Source organism: Ochotona curzoniae, unplaced genomic scaffold, assembly GCF_017591425.1.
Source record: "Ochotona curzoniae isolate NIBS_2020 unplaced genomic scaffold, NIBS_Ocur_1.0 contig_4064, whole genome shotgun sequence".
In the NCBI taxonomy this organism is placed as follows: Eukaryota; Metazoa; Chordata; class Mammalia; order Lagomorpha; family Ochotonidae; genus Ochotona; species Ochotona curzoniae.
In genome coordinates, this window is record NW_024466107.1 from 6,377,715 (window position 1) to 6,395,923 (window position 18,209).

At 47.1% G+C, this 18,209-nt stretch overlaps 1 protein-coding gene and 3 non-coding genes across 5 annotated transcripts; all 4 read right to left on the bottom strand.

Moving 5' to 3' along the window:
* Positions 1 to 3,480: 3,480 nt before the first annotated feature.
* Positions 3,481 to 3,553, bottom strand: TRNAR-ACG. Its single transcript has one exon. It is a non-coding gene; the product is annotated as a tRNA-Arg (tRNA).
* Positions 3,554 to 4,506: 953 nt separating this feature from the next.
* Positions 4,507 to 4,588, bottom strand: TRNAS-CGA. Its single transcript has one exon. It is a non-coding gene; the product is annotated as a tRNA-Ser (tRNA).
* A 6,205-nt stretch (positions 4,589 to 10,793) lies between these two features.
* Positions 10,794 to 10,867, bottom strand: TRNAT-AGU. Its single transcript has one exon. It is a non-coding gene; the product is annotated as a tRNA-Thr (tRNA).
* A 6,806-nt stretch (positions 10,868 to 17,673) lies between these two features.
* On the bottom strand, positions 17,674 to 18,126 carry LOC121159006 (histone H2A type 1-H). 2 transcript variants are annotated; one of them, XM_040983988.1, is made up of 2 exons: positions 18,003 to 18,098; positions 17,674 to 17,897 (listed from the first exon to the last, which is right to left on the bottom strand). In XM_040983988.1, exons 1-2 carry the CDS (start codon positions 18,081 to 18,083, stop codon positions 17,697 to 17,699), a joined length of 282 nt encoding a protein of 93 aa, XP_040839922.1. In that variant the 5' UTR covers positions 18,084 to 18,098; the 3' UTR covers positions 17,674 to 17,696. The 2 variants fall into 2 exon arrangements, with proteins under 2 accessions (XP_040839922.1, XP_040839921.1); XM_040983987.1 differs by having other exon boundaries at positions 17,674 to 18,126.
* Between the last annotated feature and the right edge of the window lie 83 nt (positions 18,127 to 18,209).

The window sequence follows — 18,209 nt, forward strand, 5'->3', positions numbered from 1 at the left end:
GAGGACGGCTTGATTCCTTTGGGCTCTGCAACGTACACCAGGCTCCTGGCTGCAGATCAGCTCAGTTATGGCCATTGCCACCATTTGGGGAGTGAACCAGTGAATGGAAGATCTTTCTGTAAATCTGCATTTCCAACAAAAATAAATTTTAAAAATTGGCCAGAAGGAAGATGTTACTGGAGTCTCCTCTTGTATTGATACCTACGTGTCTATACTATTTTTTGTTATTATATGATCTGTTTCTTTCTTCTTTTCTGTTTTTATTTTAGTTATATTACACGATCTTATTTTGTTGTAGTGTGTGTGGTGCGAGAGAAATCATGCCAGACAAGCCTAGGATGTATTAAGGAGTCTTATTAACCGAGTGTGGTGATGTGAACAATAGATGTTATGTCCCAGTTTCCCTGGCAGTATACATTATCCTAAGAGACACCCAGCGAACAACCTGGACACACTTAGAGAGCTGCAAACATTTACCTTTCCCTGGCCTCTCTGTCCATATTCCATCACTGCTAGGCCCCCCTTTCTCAGAATTCTTCAAAATAGAAACACAAAACATTTAAAAGATTTATTTATTTATTGGAAAGTCAGATATACAGAGAGGAGGAGAGACAGAGAGGAAGATCTTCTGTCTGATGATTCACTCCCCAAGTGAGCGCAGTGGCCGGAGCTGAGCTGATCCCAAGCCAGGAGCCAGGAACTTCTTCCAGGTCTCCCATGTAGGTGCAGGGTCCCAAAGCTTTGGGCCGTCCTTGACTGCTTTCCCAGGCCACAAGCAGGGAGCTGGATGGGAAGTGGAGCTGCTGGGATAGAACCGATAGAACCAGCGCCCATATGGGATCCTGGTGTATTCAAGAACTTTAGCCGCTAGGCCATGCCTCGGGGCCCGAAACACAAAACATCTTAGTATTTGCATCTTCACAGACTCACACAGGCAGTGAACAGAGGGTGAGGAATACAGACACACAGGGGCCATGCTGGGGCCATACCTGACCTTGGAGCCGGCCAGTAGGAAGCCAGAGAGCAAGCAGGTGCTGGGGAGGGCAGAGTCGGAGTGATGGAAGCAGGTGCCGAGAGAGAGCCCCTTCCCATTTTGGGTCTCTGTGAGAAGGGAGTGGGTTATTCAGCACAGCTAACTACCCCTCCTGCTCCAGGTGATGCGTGTCACAGGTGGGCAGGGAGGATTACACAGCTGAGGGGGCGTGGTAGTGGTTTCCAGGCTTGTGACCCTGAACCAGCTGTGTAAGACCACACCATGTATTTGTTAAGTTAGGACATCGCATATTATGAGTGAGCGAAATTTTTTTTCTTTAGAAAAAAAAATAAGTAGATTTTTGGCTTCTTTGATTTTCCTTGTAATTTTTTAAAAAATAAATTTGCTTATTTTCAGTTAAATCCTGCTTAAATTTTTATTTGGATTGCAAATTGAATTTACACAGGGAGATGGTGGAAAGAACTGACATTTTATAAATATTAAGCTGACAAGTCCATGAATATAGTATATGTTTCTATATTTAGATATTTTTTAAAAAAGAGTTATTTTTATTTGAAAGTCAGATATACAGAGAGGAGGAGAGACAGAGAGAAAGGTCTTCTGTCTGCTGATTCACTCCCCAAGTGGCACAACACCTAGAGCTGAGCCGGACTGAAACCAGGAGCCAGGAGCTTTTTTCGGGTCTCCCATGTGGGTGCAGGTCTCAAGGTTTTGGGTTGTCCTTGACTGCTTTCCCAGGACAGAAGCAGGGAGCTGGATGGGAATCAGAGCCCAGGAGCACAAACTGGAGCCCATATGGGATCCCAGCACATGAAGGTGGGTGCTTTAGCCACTAGGCTACTGTGCTAGACCCTTAGATATTCCTTATTCCTGAATGTGTTTAGTATTTGGAACACATGTTCTACAAGTATTTTTGTTAGATTAATACCAAAGTACTACAAGTATTTTTGTTAGATTAATACCAAAGTACTACAAGTATTTTATACTATGCTTACATGTACTACAAATATTATTAGATTAATACAAAAATATCAAATTTATTTGGCATCACTGTGAATGTTGCCATCTTAAAATTTTACAATTGCTGATTTTAATGCCTAGAAATAAAATTTTTATTTGCTTCACTTTTACTCTACATTTTTACCAAATTCTTTTTATCCTACCTTGTGTTTTACCTTTGGATTACTTGCCTAATTACTTTCAGATTGTTGTACTTTTATTTTATATGCTTTTGGATTTTATATATAGATAATCGTACTGTCTGTGGCCCTTTGATTTGATTATTTTTAGTGTTTTTACATCAAGTGGGAGTCATGGGAAGAGCAGACACTCTGGCCAGATAGTCTGTCTTGGGAAACCCTCCCATCTGTGACATGCAGTAGGACAGTGGCCTCGTGCTGATTTCATCAAGTGGAGGAAGTCCTTTATTTCACTTGATATTCCTAATTTGTCATAAATGGATGTTGAATAGCTTCAAATTCTTTTTCTTCATCTACTGAACTGATCATAGGATTTTCTCATCTACTTTGAATTACATTCATTGGGTTGTGAATAGTGAATCTGCTTTGCATTTTGATGAACTCCACTTGGCCAGGAGGAATTATTAGAAATATTTCACAAGGATCTTCTCAGTGGTTTATATTTCTATGTCAGTAAGGGAGTGTGGCTCATAATTTTCTTTTCTTGCTGTAGCTTTGCTGTGTTTTCGTATCAGGGTAGTGCCGGCCTCAGAGAGTGAGTTGACAAAGGTTCCCTCCCCTTCCATGTTCTGAAATAGTTTGTGTGGAATTGATATTATATGTAACTTAAATATTTTCCAGTTTGCCAATAAAGCCACTTGTGTCTAGATAGAAATGCTTTATTTTATCTTACTTCTGCCAGAGACTCCGTTCCTTTAGTAGCTGCAAATATTTTAGTTATCCATTGCTTTTTAAGTGGGCGTTGGTAGGCTAAAGATTTCAAATAATTTTTTCCTGTTTTACCGAAGCTGTTAAATACATGTCAATAAGGCGATTATCAATATTCTTTCATAATGTGTAACAAGTCCACTCTCAATGGCAAACATTGGTCATTTATATCTTTCCATCCATTAGGTTGTGCGACTGAAACTTTTCAAAATTCTTTTGGCTTGCTGTCATTTCCACTATTTTTATGACTCACATCATTGATTTGAAGCCAGGAGTTTCTTCTGGGTCTCCCACGTGGGTTCAGGATCCCGAGGCTTTGCGCTATCCTCTAACTGCTTTCCCAGGCCACAAGCAGGGAGCTGGATGGGAAGTGGAGCAGCCAGGACGCACATCGGTGCCCAGCAAACCGGCGCATGCAAAGCAAGAACTTTGGCCACTAGGCTACCGGACCAGGTCCAACAGGGTGAAAATTTAAGAGACGCACCCATTCAGACGTTAAGGGTGACTCCTGGATAGGTGGGACTTTGAGAAAGTATGAAGAATAAAAACAAGTCACAAGAGTAAAAACAGAGATGGTCACGAGCCAGCCAGGAGTCGAACCTAGAATCTTCTGATCCGTAGTCAGACGCGTTATCCATTGCGCCACTGGCCCCACCTGCGGAGGTACCCACCGCTGCTGGTTCTTAATTGGGGTAATTGGAGTGTGCTGGCAGCCTCAGGTCGGGTCAGCCTGCAGATGCTGGCGTCACGGACCAGGCGGCTTTGGGGTTTGCCCTGGAGACCTTCCGTCCCCGTGCCTCCCTCCCCGAGTCCCTCAGGCTGCCCCGGTGTGTGCGCTCCCTGGGGAACGTGCCGGTCTGTCCTCCCGCGCCTCCCCGTCGTTCCTACAACTCCCGGTGGATGCCTTCATCCGATGCGGTCGAGGAGCGCGCGTCAGGAATGGGTGGTCCACACACTTTTAACTTTGGATATGATGCAAGTAAAATCAAGAACATTCTTTGGGATTCGTCACTTTCTACCTGGATCACCAAAGAGCCTTCACTCTCTGTCGGGGTCGGATTTCAAACTCCACGCCGCGGGAAAGACACAGAATCACCCGGCTCCCTCCAAACGAGGCAACAGGATTTTAACGAGGGTAAACGTTTTAAGAACTAAACTCACATGGCAACGTAAATGCTCTGACTGAATACGACCCAGAGTTGAAAGATACCAGCCGTCCTTAGATGCACCGGCTGTGTCATTAGTCACGCAAATGGAAAAAACTCCAGGAAGTAGAAAGGCGTGGGTCTGGGTGCCAGCGCAGCTCGGCCTCCACTACCCCCTTCTTTTCCGTGTAGGTTTTCTGGCGCTCACAAGCTGAAGACAGATGACCTAGGCCACTTTGGAGTCACTACAGATCGCCCCGTTTCTCGGTTTCGAAACCAAAACGGTTGGCAGATCACCTACAGTTTATTGTCTGCAGGGGGCTGTATTTCATACAGTAAAAGCAACACTGAATACAGTAAAAGCAACACTGATTCAGTATCCCGCCTCACTCTGAGGGTAGGCTCCTGACCCATACGGCATCAGGTGATGAAAAGCCAAAGCCTAGAATTGAGAGGGAGCCGCTGTGAGCAGGATTTGAACCTGCGCGGGGAGACCCCATTGGATTTCGAGTCCAACGCCTTAACCACTCGGCCATCACAGCCCACAGAATTTTATATCATTTATGGGGTAAAATAGATTCCGATTAGGCCCTGTGCGCTCCACCCATGCCTACTTGGCTGTTCATTTTCAGTAACACACAAAAGGCGCTCTGTCTTCACGTCGCTCATAACAGCTCATAACGTCGGGTCAAGACGTTCTCTTCTGGGTTCACATTCCGTCCAGTGAGAGCTGATGGACTTCCGTCTTAGACCTGCAGTCAAGGCCACAGATAAATCATATTTGCTTATGAATTCTCAGAGTGAGGGGGAATTGCTAGAATTTCCTGACCTCAGATAAATCTGGAAGAAATTCATTATCATCAAATTCAATGCCTCTGTTGAGAACTGACCTTGAGAACTTGCCCAAGGATCAGCTAAGCCTAAGGTTCTCTCTAACCTTCCCAACTCCTCGTCTTGGAAAAGTTCTCACCAAGTTGAGAATTGGGCAGAGCTTTTGAAAGATAGAAACGTCTGTATTGTCTGCGACACTGCGAGCTTCTGGCACTAACCCGATTTCCTTGGGTTAATTCGTGTGTCTGGTGAGTTATCCCCTAACCCCCAAGCGTCATGAGCCACCCCAGTTCCCTCATCAGATCTCCCGTCTCAACACAGCGTCGCCCACCTTGGCTCCAGGCTGCTAATCTTACAGAAGGCAAAGCTTGCGGCAGCATCAGAAACCCTGGTTTTAGTTGGTTTCCTGCAGGCTCCAGGGGTTCCTTGGTTTTGTTTCACAGTTGTAGGAGGGAGTGAAATACAGAGTGGAGCGCATCCAAGATCCTGTTCAGATATACGCAAACATGCATTGAGTCCATAGCACTTCAAATGCACGCGGGTTTCAAGACAGCGTTTCCTCCGATGTGCAACATGTATTTACATGGGTGAGAAACTGTATTGTGTTCAAGCTTTATTTCTCTGTGATATTATTTGTGTTTGTAAGATGGGAAAGCCCGCAGCCATTTAGGCATTGTTATATAATTACATAAAGCAGGATTATCTAATTCTGTAAATCATGACATGATGGCACAGTGAAACGCTGTGTCCAGAAAGATGAGAAGAATTATTATGCATATACATCTTAATATGAAAGTTCAGAGTAATGTGTGTGGAAGGCCATCATGGAAGATGTATTTGAATTAAATCACACACTCTTTTATGGCACAATAATTCCCAGAAGATCCATAAAAAAGATCCATTCTATACCAGTATGAAACTGCTTTATGGAGGTAGAACTGACAGATGACTAATGGGAACTGTAGGCAAGAAATGTCCAATATGGCTTCAGGGTGGTAACAATGATGTTATTGCAATAACATTACCATGGTAGGCATAGTCACTCCCACTCTGCACCTGATGCCAAGACAGTTCTAACATGTCCAAAAAGGGCACAGAAATGGGAGACACCCCCCCTCCCCAAGCCTCTCCCCAAACTTTTGCCCCGATTTGAATATTCAGCTCAGATGCCTCCTTAGACACTACCTCCTGTGCCTCCAGATCCCATCAGGGAGCGGTACATGCCCAGCGTTTTGCAGGTCAATTAATCCACTGCTTTCATGTCCTTAATTTAAGCATCATAGACACAGTAGAAAAGGAAACCATGCTTGAGATCTTCTTCTTCAATCAATGCAACCTAGAGAGCTCTCACGAGGCTGCCAGGCAGGTGTGGAGGGAGTGGACACTGTCAGCAAGTCTGGGTGGCTTCCTCTTGCTGGTGATGGACACAATAGCCCCCTTGGGAAGGACCTCTGGGGTGGACGCCAGGCAGGCATGTGGCCAAGCATTTGGTCTGTGCTGTGCGATGGGCAGCAGGCTACACAGAAGGAGGCCATCAAGGAAGCCTTGAGACCACCCAGAGTCTGTGGTGGGGCTCACTCGGTGCCCAGACAGCGTCGGCCCTGGCCCGCCAGGGCCTGTTGCCTCTTACCCTAGGCTCTGATTCTTACCTAAAATGGGGAGATTTTCAAGCAGCACACCCAAACACTGTACTCTGAAACCCAAATATCATCCTCTGAATGCTCCCTTGGGTGAGGGATGCTCCCTTGGGTGGGGGATGCTCCCTTGGGTGAGGGATGCTCCCTTGGGAGGGGGATGCTCCCTTGGGTGGGGAATGCTTCCCTTGCAGCTGAAGCCACCCTCTGACAGTCTTCATGACTGAGATCAGAGAGAAAGTATGAAGTATGTCAGTAGTTGCTTGCTATTGCCAAGGGGTGTGTTGATCTTCTCCATTAATGCAACCTCCAGTTCCAGACCTTCTTCCTGTTTAGCAGGGCTACCACCTGGCCCCTCTCAAAAAGAGAAGGTTGGGCCCGGCATGATAGCATAGTGGTTAAAGTCCTCACCTTGCATGCGCCATGATCCCATATGGGCACTGATTCCAATCCCTGAGGCCCCGCTTCCCATCCAGCTCCCTGCTTGTTGCCTGGGAAAGCAGTCGAGGAAGGCCCAAAGCTTTGAGACCCTGCACCCAGAAGAGCTCCTGGCTCCTGGCTTCATATTGGCTCTGCTCCAGCCGTTGCAGCTGCTTGGGGAGGAACCATTGGGCAGAAGATCTTCCTCCCTTTCTCACTCCTCCTCTCTCTATATCTGCCTTTCCAATAAAAATAAATAAATACTTTTTTTTTAAAGAAGAAGAATAAAACTGTTGAGACAAACAGCTAAGTGGAAACGTGACCCACCCTGGGGTGTTTTGACAAACAGGGCAGAAGGAGTTGTCACGCCAGCTGTTGATGCGCAGCCGCTAAGGAGGTCCCTGGTGGAGAAGGTCTTGGAGCAGGAATTGCAGCTGTTTCCACTGAAGTGCTGGCTGGCTGTCTCAAACACTCTCCCAACAATGGAGGTGATCGTTCTTTGGCCCTCGAGGATGTCAACAAAATGCCTTGAACATCTCCAGCCTGCGTCTCAGCAGGGCCACTTCCACCTCCGGCAGCTGTCGTGCTGACTGCCCTGTCTCCTGGACCCCATCGTGTTTCACCTCCTGTTATGGTTCTCAGGGAAACGTGTCCGGATCTTGAAGCCACTTGTTTGCGATTTCGGAGTTTTGTTTGCACCTAGAGCTGACCTGGACATAGAGGTTTTGGCTCCATGGGAGCAGCAAGTTCTCTCCATTCCCACTTTGGGGTCAGAGCTGTGTAGGTAAAGCCTTCTGCGAGGTTCCGGATACTGCTCAGTCGTTACCCGTGGATCTTGAATAGTATCAGCATCAAGATCCATCTCTTGCTTACAACTTGACCCTCATTTTCAATTTCATCTCTTCTTAAAATGAATTACCCCTTGAGGATTTCTGCAAGGTTTTGTTCTCACAGACTTTGTGTAAATTGTCACCGATTCAGCATTCTTCCACTCACCCGCAGGGGTAAGTGTGATGCAAGGTTACCTGAAACAGCAAGTGCACAGACAACCCTCCAACTGTTAGTTTTTATTTTGCAAAGATTTATTTATTTTTATTGGAAAGGCAGATCAAGTTCCAGATGGAAGGAGAGACAGAGAGAGAGGTATTCCATCCACTGGTTTACTTTGTAGGGCCGCCTGGAAGTGCTGACCCATCAGGTCAGTCTTGGCATTTGAGTGGCGTCACAGCCAGAAGTACTTGGTATGACTCTGCATGAGGCTTTGCATCCAAGTTGCTGTGTTGTGGACAACGTGCTCCAGGTGGTGGTGGATCGTAGGCAGGTAAGCATCCCAGGGAAGAGAAAGAACTCAGTGATGGTGACAATTATTTTTTAATTATCTGGAGTTCATTACATTTTTAAAAAGATTTACTTATTTGTATTGGAAAAGCAGAATTACAGAGAAAAGGAAAGACAGAAAGATCTCTCTGTTGGCTTATTCCCCAAGTGGCTGCAATGACCAGAGCTGAGCCAATCTGAAGCCAGGAGCCACGAGCTTCTTCCGGGTCTCCCACGTGGATGCAGGGTCCCAAGGCTTTGGGCCATCCTCGACTGCTTTCCTAGACCACAAGCAGGGAGCTGGATGGGAAGTGGAGTGGCTGAGACATGAACTGATGCCCATATGGGAACCTGGTGCTTGAAGGGGAAGGGTTAGGCTGTGTTCCATTGTGTCAGTTCATTATTACACATTTTCAAAAGCAAAAGATTTGATAAAAATTTACAAGAGTAACAACACTGATAAGGAATTTTGCTTTTTTATGGTGTATAAAAAAATAAAGCTAGCCCAGGATAGGTTATAGAGAAAGTAGTTGTGGGCATGGTGGTAAACACGCTTTCCGAGGCTGGTGAGCGTCACATCTAATTCATGAAGACGTAAGAGCATCCTCCTTACCAAGAACCTTTGAGGTAGACAACCTTGAGACACAATCTCCCATAAACACGAACACAGCAGATAAGCACCAGGAATCTGCCATGCCCAGAACAGAGAGTTGATAAGTCTGGAATAGGCCCACACTTTTGTGTATCAATAGAATTTTAGAGGCTGGTGCCACATTTGGGGCACTTCTCCTATTCTGGGGCTGCCTCACTTCCCATCCAGCTCCCTGCCAATGGCCTAGGAAAGCATCAGAAGATGGCCAAGAGCTTGGGATACCCAGAAGTAATTCCCCTTCCCAGCCCTACCTAGCCCAGCACTGGCCATTTAAAATAAATCTTAAAAAAAAAAAAAAAAAAGCAGAACTCCATAGGTATGTGAAATAAATCCTTAGTTGTAAATCGCTGAATTTGTAGCCAAGTAAACATTTAAATAATTAGTGGTGAGTGAGAATCGCGTCTGCTGGGACAGGTCACCATAGCACCCTGACACATGACCATGAGGACCACGAAAAATCTCTAGGAAAACTCCTGCTCGCCCATAAATTCTGAAATAGCTACATGAATGCCACACACCTGAAAATGTAACCAGGGACTAAGAGAGAGGAAAACCTCACCTCCGCCTCTCTTTGCTCCTGGGGTCTTTTAATTTGCTCTTTGTTTGATGGTAACATGAACTTGATTCTTTCTAGTACCTATTTTATTTTTTTCCCCAAGGTGAAACAAACAACAGCAACAAAAAAGATTTTTTGGAGTCCCTTATGGAAAGCTTGAAGATAGATTTTAGTGCCATTTTTTTTTTTTGCCCACATTTTTATGAGAATTTTAGATTTAGTATTGGGTTTTGGGGGAAAAAAGTGGAAATCATGGGGACATTGGAACCCAAAGGCTAAGAGTCAGCTAACAGGATGGTTGAGAAGACACTTGGCTGCTTGTTTCAAAGCGAGAATGAAAGAACCAAAGGTAAACAGATGGGGGAATGTAATTGTAAAGAGCCTGAGTTTATTCCTAAATGAGAAACTTTTGTTCCTTAAGTAACTGAGGCTGCAATAAAGTTAGCATGAGCCACGTTCTGCTTAAATGCAAAATACTTGCCATTTGAGCAGATTACACAAAGACCAAATATACAAATAAATACTCTGTATTGTGGATGAAGGTGGCAATAAATGAAAGAAAAAAACTCACCAAAATTGAGCAAATTGTCTTAAATTTGAGCCCACTTGATAGCTTTTAAAATTCAGATATTCATAAACACAAAATGAAACAAGACAAAACCCAACCAACCAAGGAATGTAAAATAAGTATCCCAGCTTTGGCCTCCTTGATGCATTTTCACATTCAGGAGCAATTGACACTTTTCTTCAGGATCAGTGTTGGGAAACCACAGGGCAGAACTAACGTCCCCCTATTAGGAATACGTCAACACACACCGTGTTCATCACTGATAAGTGAATAATGAAGCATTTGAAAAATTCGTATTGAGATTATTTGCTAATGGAATAAAGGTTTCCAGGTTCTTAACCCATTTTCTGTAGCTATATTTGGCTCACAAATATAGCTCTGAGGTGGGAACCCAGGTCTGGCAGGGCTAGCCCAGGCCTCCCCTTGTATCCCCTTAGTCACAGTCCCACTGGTTAGGGTGCTTTCTCTCAGCAAAGGGGCCTTACTTATTTGATCTTAAACGGCAGTTTACTAATTCTTCTTATGACAATAATAATAATACCCATCATTTAGCTGAAATGTCTGGCTACCTCATGCTTGCAAGACCAGAGACCTACCCCTCCCATCATACGAGATTACCTTGGTGACCACAAACTGTCAAGCAAACCCCCAACCAGCTACAGAAATGCTCATTTTTATTTTTTCTTTCATCCCAATCCTTGTGATGCAATCATTGAAGCACGCTATGGGGGGGGGGGAACACCATTGAAAACACAAAATTTAACAGCTAAGGCCCCGCTGGGATTCGAACCCAGGATCTCCTGTTTACTAGACAGGCGCTTTGACCAGCTAAGCCACAGGGCCCCTCTGGAAGCTGCTTTCTGTTATATTGTATTTATTGCTTTTCAGTGAAATGTAACAACTTTTTTTTTTTCTATTCTCAGGATTTTGGTTTTGTTACAAGAAAAACACTTTTGTCTTTTTGGACTCTGACAAGAGCAGGAAAGAGCAACATTGACAAAATGTTCTCTTTGGTGCAGGATTTTAATTTGATTTTAATTGTAATGAGTTAAATTCCTATTTCATGGTGACTATCTCCCCCTAGAGGACAGTGTGGATATTGCAACACATTTTCAATTTTCCGTTAATTTATTTTGTCCACAAATGGGGACTGAATGTGTTTCATGTTCTTCTCTACCGGCTGCAGAGAGAATGGTGAACAAAAATCATAGTCGATTTCTACCACTATGGAATTTGTGTTCTGCAGGGAGATAAAAAGGAAGACTTTATACTCACATGTGTTTTCTATTTTCTGTGCTAGTGGAAGACCGACAGGTGCTTCCACTCTGCTGTGGCTCCTTTACGGCCCTGAGGTGCTGCAAACCTTTCCATATGTAACTGTGAAGGTGGGAAAATGAGGTCGGCCACCATCCACAGACTGTTCTCTAGAGCATCAAGGTGGCACAGCCTCAAGGAGTTGCCCTGAGCGTCCTTGGGCGATGACTTAACTACCAGGTTGGGCAACCAAGTGGCTGCAGAGTGGAGAGGATTTTCCTGGGCAGCTTTCTTTGAGAGGGGAGGCTGTTGAGGATGCGAGAGAGAGCACAGCAGACAAGTCTAAGATGTAGTGAGTTTATTAACCAAGTTGGGCAATGGCAGTGCCCACTAGAAATGAGCAGATGAAGAGTCACCATGGCAATCCAGTTCGAATCAAAACTCTGAGAGGAACAAATGGTCCATGAAACCCATGTAGTTATCCTACGAGACATGCAAACATTCTCCTTCTTCTGGCTTCTCTGTCTGCATTTCATTACTGCTAGACCTCACCTCTCCTGGAACTCTCCAAAGTACACACACGTTAGAGATATGAAACATCTTAGCATTTGCGTCTTCACCGACTTGCCGAAGCGGTTAACAGAGGGTGAGGAATACAGACATACAGGAGCCATGCTTAGGGGCTGCTTGTCCTCAGAGTCTGTGCGCAGGAGGCCAGAGAGCAAGCTGGTGTTGGGGAGCCCAAGAGTCGGAGTGCGAGAGCAATGGAGACAAGCAACCCAGATGAGCCTTTCCCCATCATGGGCCTTTACAGCGCCGTGTGAAGGGTGTGGTTCACAATACAACACCGCCCCCTCTCACGCTCCTGGTGATGTGTGGGCAGACAGGACCACACAGGTGGGGGAGGAGTGGCTGCTGAGACCACAGCAAGAACCCTTGGCTGCCTACCACTTGTCGCATAGCAACCTGCATCCTCCCAACAGTTGCTTCTACCCCCCCAAAAAAATTAAAAATAAACTCTTGAGTGCTACCAGAAAAGCTCAATGGGTTGTTTTCTCAGGTTAGCATGGAAACAAAAAGTCAGTGAACATAGAAGAGGAAAACAAGTCCCAGGAGAGAGCCAGGAGGTGGGGTGCCTCTTGAACAGAGAGACGGAGAGACACCATAAGTTTTTATGCTCCCTTACCCCTCCTTGTTGGGCGAGAACCTACAGGGAAGATATTCCCCACTGGTGGTCCCTCAACCAGTTAGGGAATGGCTGAGCAATTCTTTTGCTTTTTCTTTAAAAAATGTATTAATATACAGAGAACAGATTTCATGTATTCCATACAACTCCAAGGAGACAACCACACTTCCCTCAGCCCCTGGATTCCTCCCCTTACCTCCTTCCCCTCTCTGTCAGACAGCTTCTTTTTCTTCTTCCTATATCTGAGGGAGGAGATACAATGGGAGAGACCACGTGCAGACTCACAACCATCTCAGTACCCCATGTCATTCCAGGGTTCCCAATGTGGAGCATGCTGTCAGGGTTCTGCTCAAGTTGTTTCGATACTTCTGAGATGCTGTTGATGTCATCGCTCCAAACATGAGGAAATCCTTCCAAGGTCCATTGGCTGACACAGTCCACCTCAGGGTCTCCATCTGCCCAGGAGTTTGCTGTCAAGCTTCACTGGGGTAGTTGATCAGTTTCTTTTGCCCTCCATTCTCTGCAAACCCCTGCTGCAGTCCAGTCCAGCCCAGCCCTGCCCAGCACACGCTCATCCCTCATGTACACCAGGGGGAGCTGCAGCCCAGTCAGAGCAACCCTCAGTAACCCCCACTGGACCAGACCCCCAGCCCTTGTTCCTGTGCCTACCAGCAAGTACAGTGGCCTGGTCTGGTCTGTCCCACATACCATTCAGCTTTGATATACATCACTGGGCATTGAATCTTAACTCATCCCAACTTACTCCACCCTCAGGTCCACGCTCATGCTGGCAGGTGGTACTGCCTGTCTAGCCAGGCCCGCCCCCAGTCCTGGTTCTCATGCTCACCAGTGGGAGTTGCAGCCCATCAGACAGGTGCCCACATTTTCCCTACTAGACACACTCCCAGCCCCAAATCTTGCATTCTCCAGGTGATTCTGCTGTCTAGCTCAACAGGATTTGCCCCCAGTCCTAGCCCTTGCCAGCTGATGCTGCAGCAAAGCCCACCCCACCTGCTCTTATTCTGGCTCATGCCTGCATCAGTGGATATAATTGGATAACCCAGCCTGGCTCTCCCCTAACCCAGTTCACATTCAGGCCAACAGGTGTTGTGGCCCTACCAGTTGGTCTGCTCCCAGTCCCAGCTCTCATGCTCACCAGTAGGAGCAGCAGCTCAGCAGGGGAGTACCCACTACCAGGCTCACCTCCGTCCCGGTCTCATGTGTGCTGGTGGGTGCTGTGGCCTAGTGTACAGTGGTCTGTCTCACCTTGGCATTTGCCAGCAAGTGCTTAGCCTGGCCCGGCCCGGTCTGCCCCCTTGCAGCTTGCACTGGCGGAAGCTGCTGCCCAATCTGGCACAGGGCTGAGCAACTCTTGTGCCACCCATTTGAGGGTGTGACCAAGAGGTCAGTGGGCTTGGCTGCTCTCACTGAGCTCTTTTCCAGAGTCCTGGATGTAACTGGACAGAACCAGGTAGAGCCAACCTTGTCACTGGGGCTTGTGCACACCAGTTCCAACTGCCTACTGTTACTGTAGCTTGTTACTGTGATAAATGACACACTTTGTGTCACACCTCCTGTGATATTTCAGCAGCTATCTTTGAGTTTATGATGCACACAAAGGCAGGATTTGTCGGCACCCGTGTTCAAAAGATTTGCCCTTTTTCCTTTCCTCTTAGCACAGGGTCCACTGGCTTTGCTTCAGGCAGATCGGGACCCTAACACCACGAATTCCCAAACCGCTGTGCATGGGGAGACTGACTTGAACTTTGACCTTTTTGCTATATGCCTGAAATTAGTGAACAATGGGTGTCCTCTTTCCCGTGAATCCAGAGGCTTGCAGTAATAATGGGCTTCCTGTGTGCTAATCGGATAGGGGAAGGCCTTCCAGCACCCAGCAGGGACGGTAGGCAGTTAACAGGAAAGACACGATCTGTCGTTTGGACCTTGCTGAGCCGCCACCGTGCAGGGACACCTGCACAGTTCAGAGTGCATTGAGAGACACAGAGTCATGTGTCCACAAGACGAAGCGGTACAGGTTTGTGCCGTCTTTCCACTGCAAGCGAGGTTGATGGGTTCTAGAAGATGCTCCCAGCACACAATCCTAAACTGACTGCTGTGGGGCCAGAAGTAAAGCTATTCTATTTGTGCCACTATGTCTTTCCCCAAGCAGGTTGCTCTGATTTTCCAAAAGTACCAGAGCTTACACTTTCTCAGCACTGTAATGGCTGACCAACATTTTTGTGTTTTAAGAAACATCTTCATGAAGAACTTTCTTCTCTGGGTAGGTACTCTGGGTCATTTCCCAGGGTCTACAGTGTTTAAAGGAAGTTCTGGATTTTTTTCCTTATTATTCAGTCTCTGCTTCTGTGTCTACCCAACATCAATCCCAACATGACCATTGGTCTTGGGGTATTGGAAGTACTAGAGAGAGGCCAGCACCATGACACAGTAGACTAAGGTACCAGCATCCCAGATGGATGCAGATTCGTGTCCTGGCTGCTCCACTTCTGATCCAGCAGTGGAGGACAGGCCAAAGCCTTGGGACCCTGCACCTGCATGGGGGACCTGGAAGAAGTTCCTGGCTTGAGATTGGCTCAGTTCTGGCCATTGTGGCTACTTGAGGAGTGAACCAGCAGATGGAAGATCTCTTTTTGTGTCTCTCCTTCTTTCTGTAACTCTGACTTTTGAGTAAAAGTAAAATAAAGAAAGTGCTGGAGAGAGAACAAGGGAAAATCATGCCCCCAGCATCCTTCAGCTCCAGGTGAGTCCGTTCAGTTTTGCCCGGGTTCCCTCTGAAATCCTTTCTGCTTCATCATCTAAGAAACTTCATACTGTCACCTCTCTTTCGAAGGACCCAGACGACCCATACCTCTCTTATCTGCCTCTTCCAACTCAGTCAAACCAGCCAATAGGAAGAAAATGAGCTTTCATGACGTGGAATTTTCTGAACCTGACGCTCCCTCTGACATGGGCAAGACTTGCCAACTCCTGCTTCACCCACGTCTCTTGGCCAGTTTCACTTGCTTGGTCCTCAGTCACCCACATGACAGAGGTACTGCTTAGACTTGACCCAGGTCAGAACCACTAGGCGTCCTGACAGAACCAGTCTGTGAGGACCCGCCCCTCTGCTTGGTCAGGAAGGGCCTTGAGGCTTACCCAAGGACACGGGAACATGTTTTTCTCCAGTGCTCACAGCTCTGGGGGCCCCTCCTGCCAGAAGGCCCTGGACACCTTCCTCTGCACCACGTGAGTGTTGACTCACTTCAGCATCAACTCACAGGGAACTCTTCCTGACCTCCCCTTCACTCCTACCCATCCAGGTCAAATTCCTCTTATTTTTTCCTCTAGTCCTTGCTTCCTTTAGCTCCACTCGGTGCCCCGAATCATGTCGTGATGTGTCACCAGAGCTCAGGATCAATGCGTGGCCCAGCTTCCTTGCCAGGGGGCACCAAAAAGATACGAGGAATCTATTCTGTTGAGTAATTGATCACCGAGCCTCCTCATAGATCAATAACTTGCATACAAAATGAGTGGACATTTTTAACTCAGGGCTTTATAAACATACTTTTTCCCAGTAGCAGCTGGCAGGCCCGGAGGCACAGTTGCATTTTACATGAAAGGTTATAACTTCACCAGCAAGGAGAGGTGTTGACTCACAGGAGTTCAACAACGTTATCCTGGCAGCTAACTTCTCAGCCAGCAAAACATTCTCGGGTTTGAGTCCTGCCAGCAGGCCCCAAGGTCACCGAGAGTGAGGCAAACGGTGTGCCTCACTGGACAAGCTGGTGAGGAATGTCTGTTTACTCAGCCCAAGTTCCGGGTTTATGAAGGTTTAAGAAGGGCGGGTAAGAGGGTGTTTTCATATGACATTGTGATTGAATGAAAAACATACGTAATTCTGTTGAGCTTCCAATCATATCAGAGGTCACGTCCCATTTACAGGGTTGGAAGTACTTAAACCTTAGACCACGGCAGATAAACTCTAGGTCTTGCCCACCAGGTGGCAGGCAGAGACCCTGGCGCAATTTCCCACAAAACATAACCGATTTTCTTAGCTGCATTTCACACCTGCAATGACTTAGCAAGTTCCTTTGATAATTTTCCTCAAATCTGCATTTTGTCTTTAGTCAAGCATCCTTGCGACCCACACCACACACATTCCACAGATCTTATCACAGATAACAGCACCCACTTTGTGGCTTAAGCCTTCATATTAGATCTTTTTAATTGTTCCCAGTAATCAAGGCTCAGCAATTAACTGGTGGATGAAGTGGGGACAGGTGGAATGGAAGCACGTAATGCACTTTTATTAAAGTCTTTCCAAGTGTTTGTGATTCCTGCTTTTAAAGGTCTGTTACTGACCTCACAGGATAGTTCGCAATGTAAGCCATTATTTGAAGTGAAGCCTAGAAGTTTTCTCCTTTGATGTTTAACACAAATGTGATCATGAAACTTTCCGGAAATCTTTCAACTTTTAACACTTCTGCCCAAGTTTACAGGACACAGCTGCCTGTGGCTTCTATGCTGATGGGTAATATCTCAAGGTAGGACTTGATCCCAGAATAATGAAGGAGCTGCTTTTACGTTGTCCATATTTACACCCACAAGCCCTCACGGAGTATTTACTCCCCCTATACGTAGCCTTTCTCCTCAGTCTTTTTTCAGAATCCCTAAATCTCCCATCAGCCAACACCGCTGAGCTCGCACTTGCCTCTCCTACAGCTTGCACTGCGCTCCAATTCCAGTCCTTTCATCTTTGTCTCCCCATCTAGAAGTCAGCTTGTATGACCCACCAGGGCTGGGGCCATGGCTCAGTGGCAGCCAGGCCTGCAACTTTAACACTTGGAGTGAGCACACGTGTTCCTGGAAACAGGCAGAAGTTTGAAGTTCAGCTTCGTTTCCAGTTAACTAGGCAAAGTGGAAACAGCTGAAGTCAAAGTTACTTTGTATAACCACACAGGCTATTGCTTAAGAGGCAGTTGGCACGTCCCACACCTGATTCTGCCCCACACAGAAAACTGCTCACAGAACATCCCGTTTGTTGCCCCTACAGGCAGAGTTCCGAAACCAGTCAAGCCACATTCAAGACCGCTGCGCAGCTGCACACCATCCCCAAATGCCCAGCCTCCATTACCACCCACCAAGACTGACACTAAACCGTGTCCCAGCTCCTTGCAGGCAAGGTGGGTGGCTCTGAAAAGAGCCGTTGTTCTTCTTGGGCGACTCCCCGACTCACTTGGCCTTGTGGTGACTCTCGGTCTTCTTGGGCAGCAGCACGGCCTGGATGTTGGGCAGCACGCCGCCCTGCGCGATGGTGACCTTGCCCAGCAGCTTGTTGAGCTCCTCGTCGTTGCGGATGGCCAGCTGCAGGTGTCGCGGGATGATGCGCGTCTTCTTGTTGTCGCGCGCCGCGTTGCCCGCCAGCTCGAGGATCTCGGCCGTCAGGTACTCGAGCACGGCCGCCAGGTAGACGGGCGCGCCGGCGCCCACGCGCTCGGCGTAGTTGCCCTTGCGCAGCAGCCGGTGCACGCGGCCCACGGGGAACTGCAGCCCGGCCCTGGAGGAGCGAGTCTTGGCCTTGGCGCGCGCCTTGCCGCCCTGCTTCCCGCGTCCGGACATGGTTACCTAAGATGCTCCGCAAGCAGCTGGTAGAGCTAAGGTGAAAAAGCTGGCAGTACTTATAGCCATCACTGGGCGCGAAAAACAAGGTGTGTCATTGGTCAACATTTGAAATTTCATTCTAAC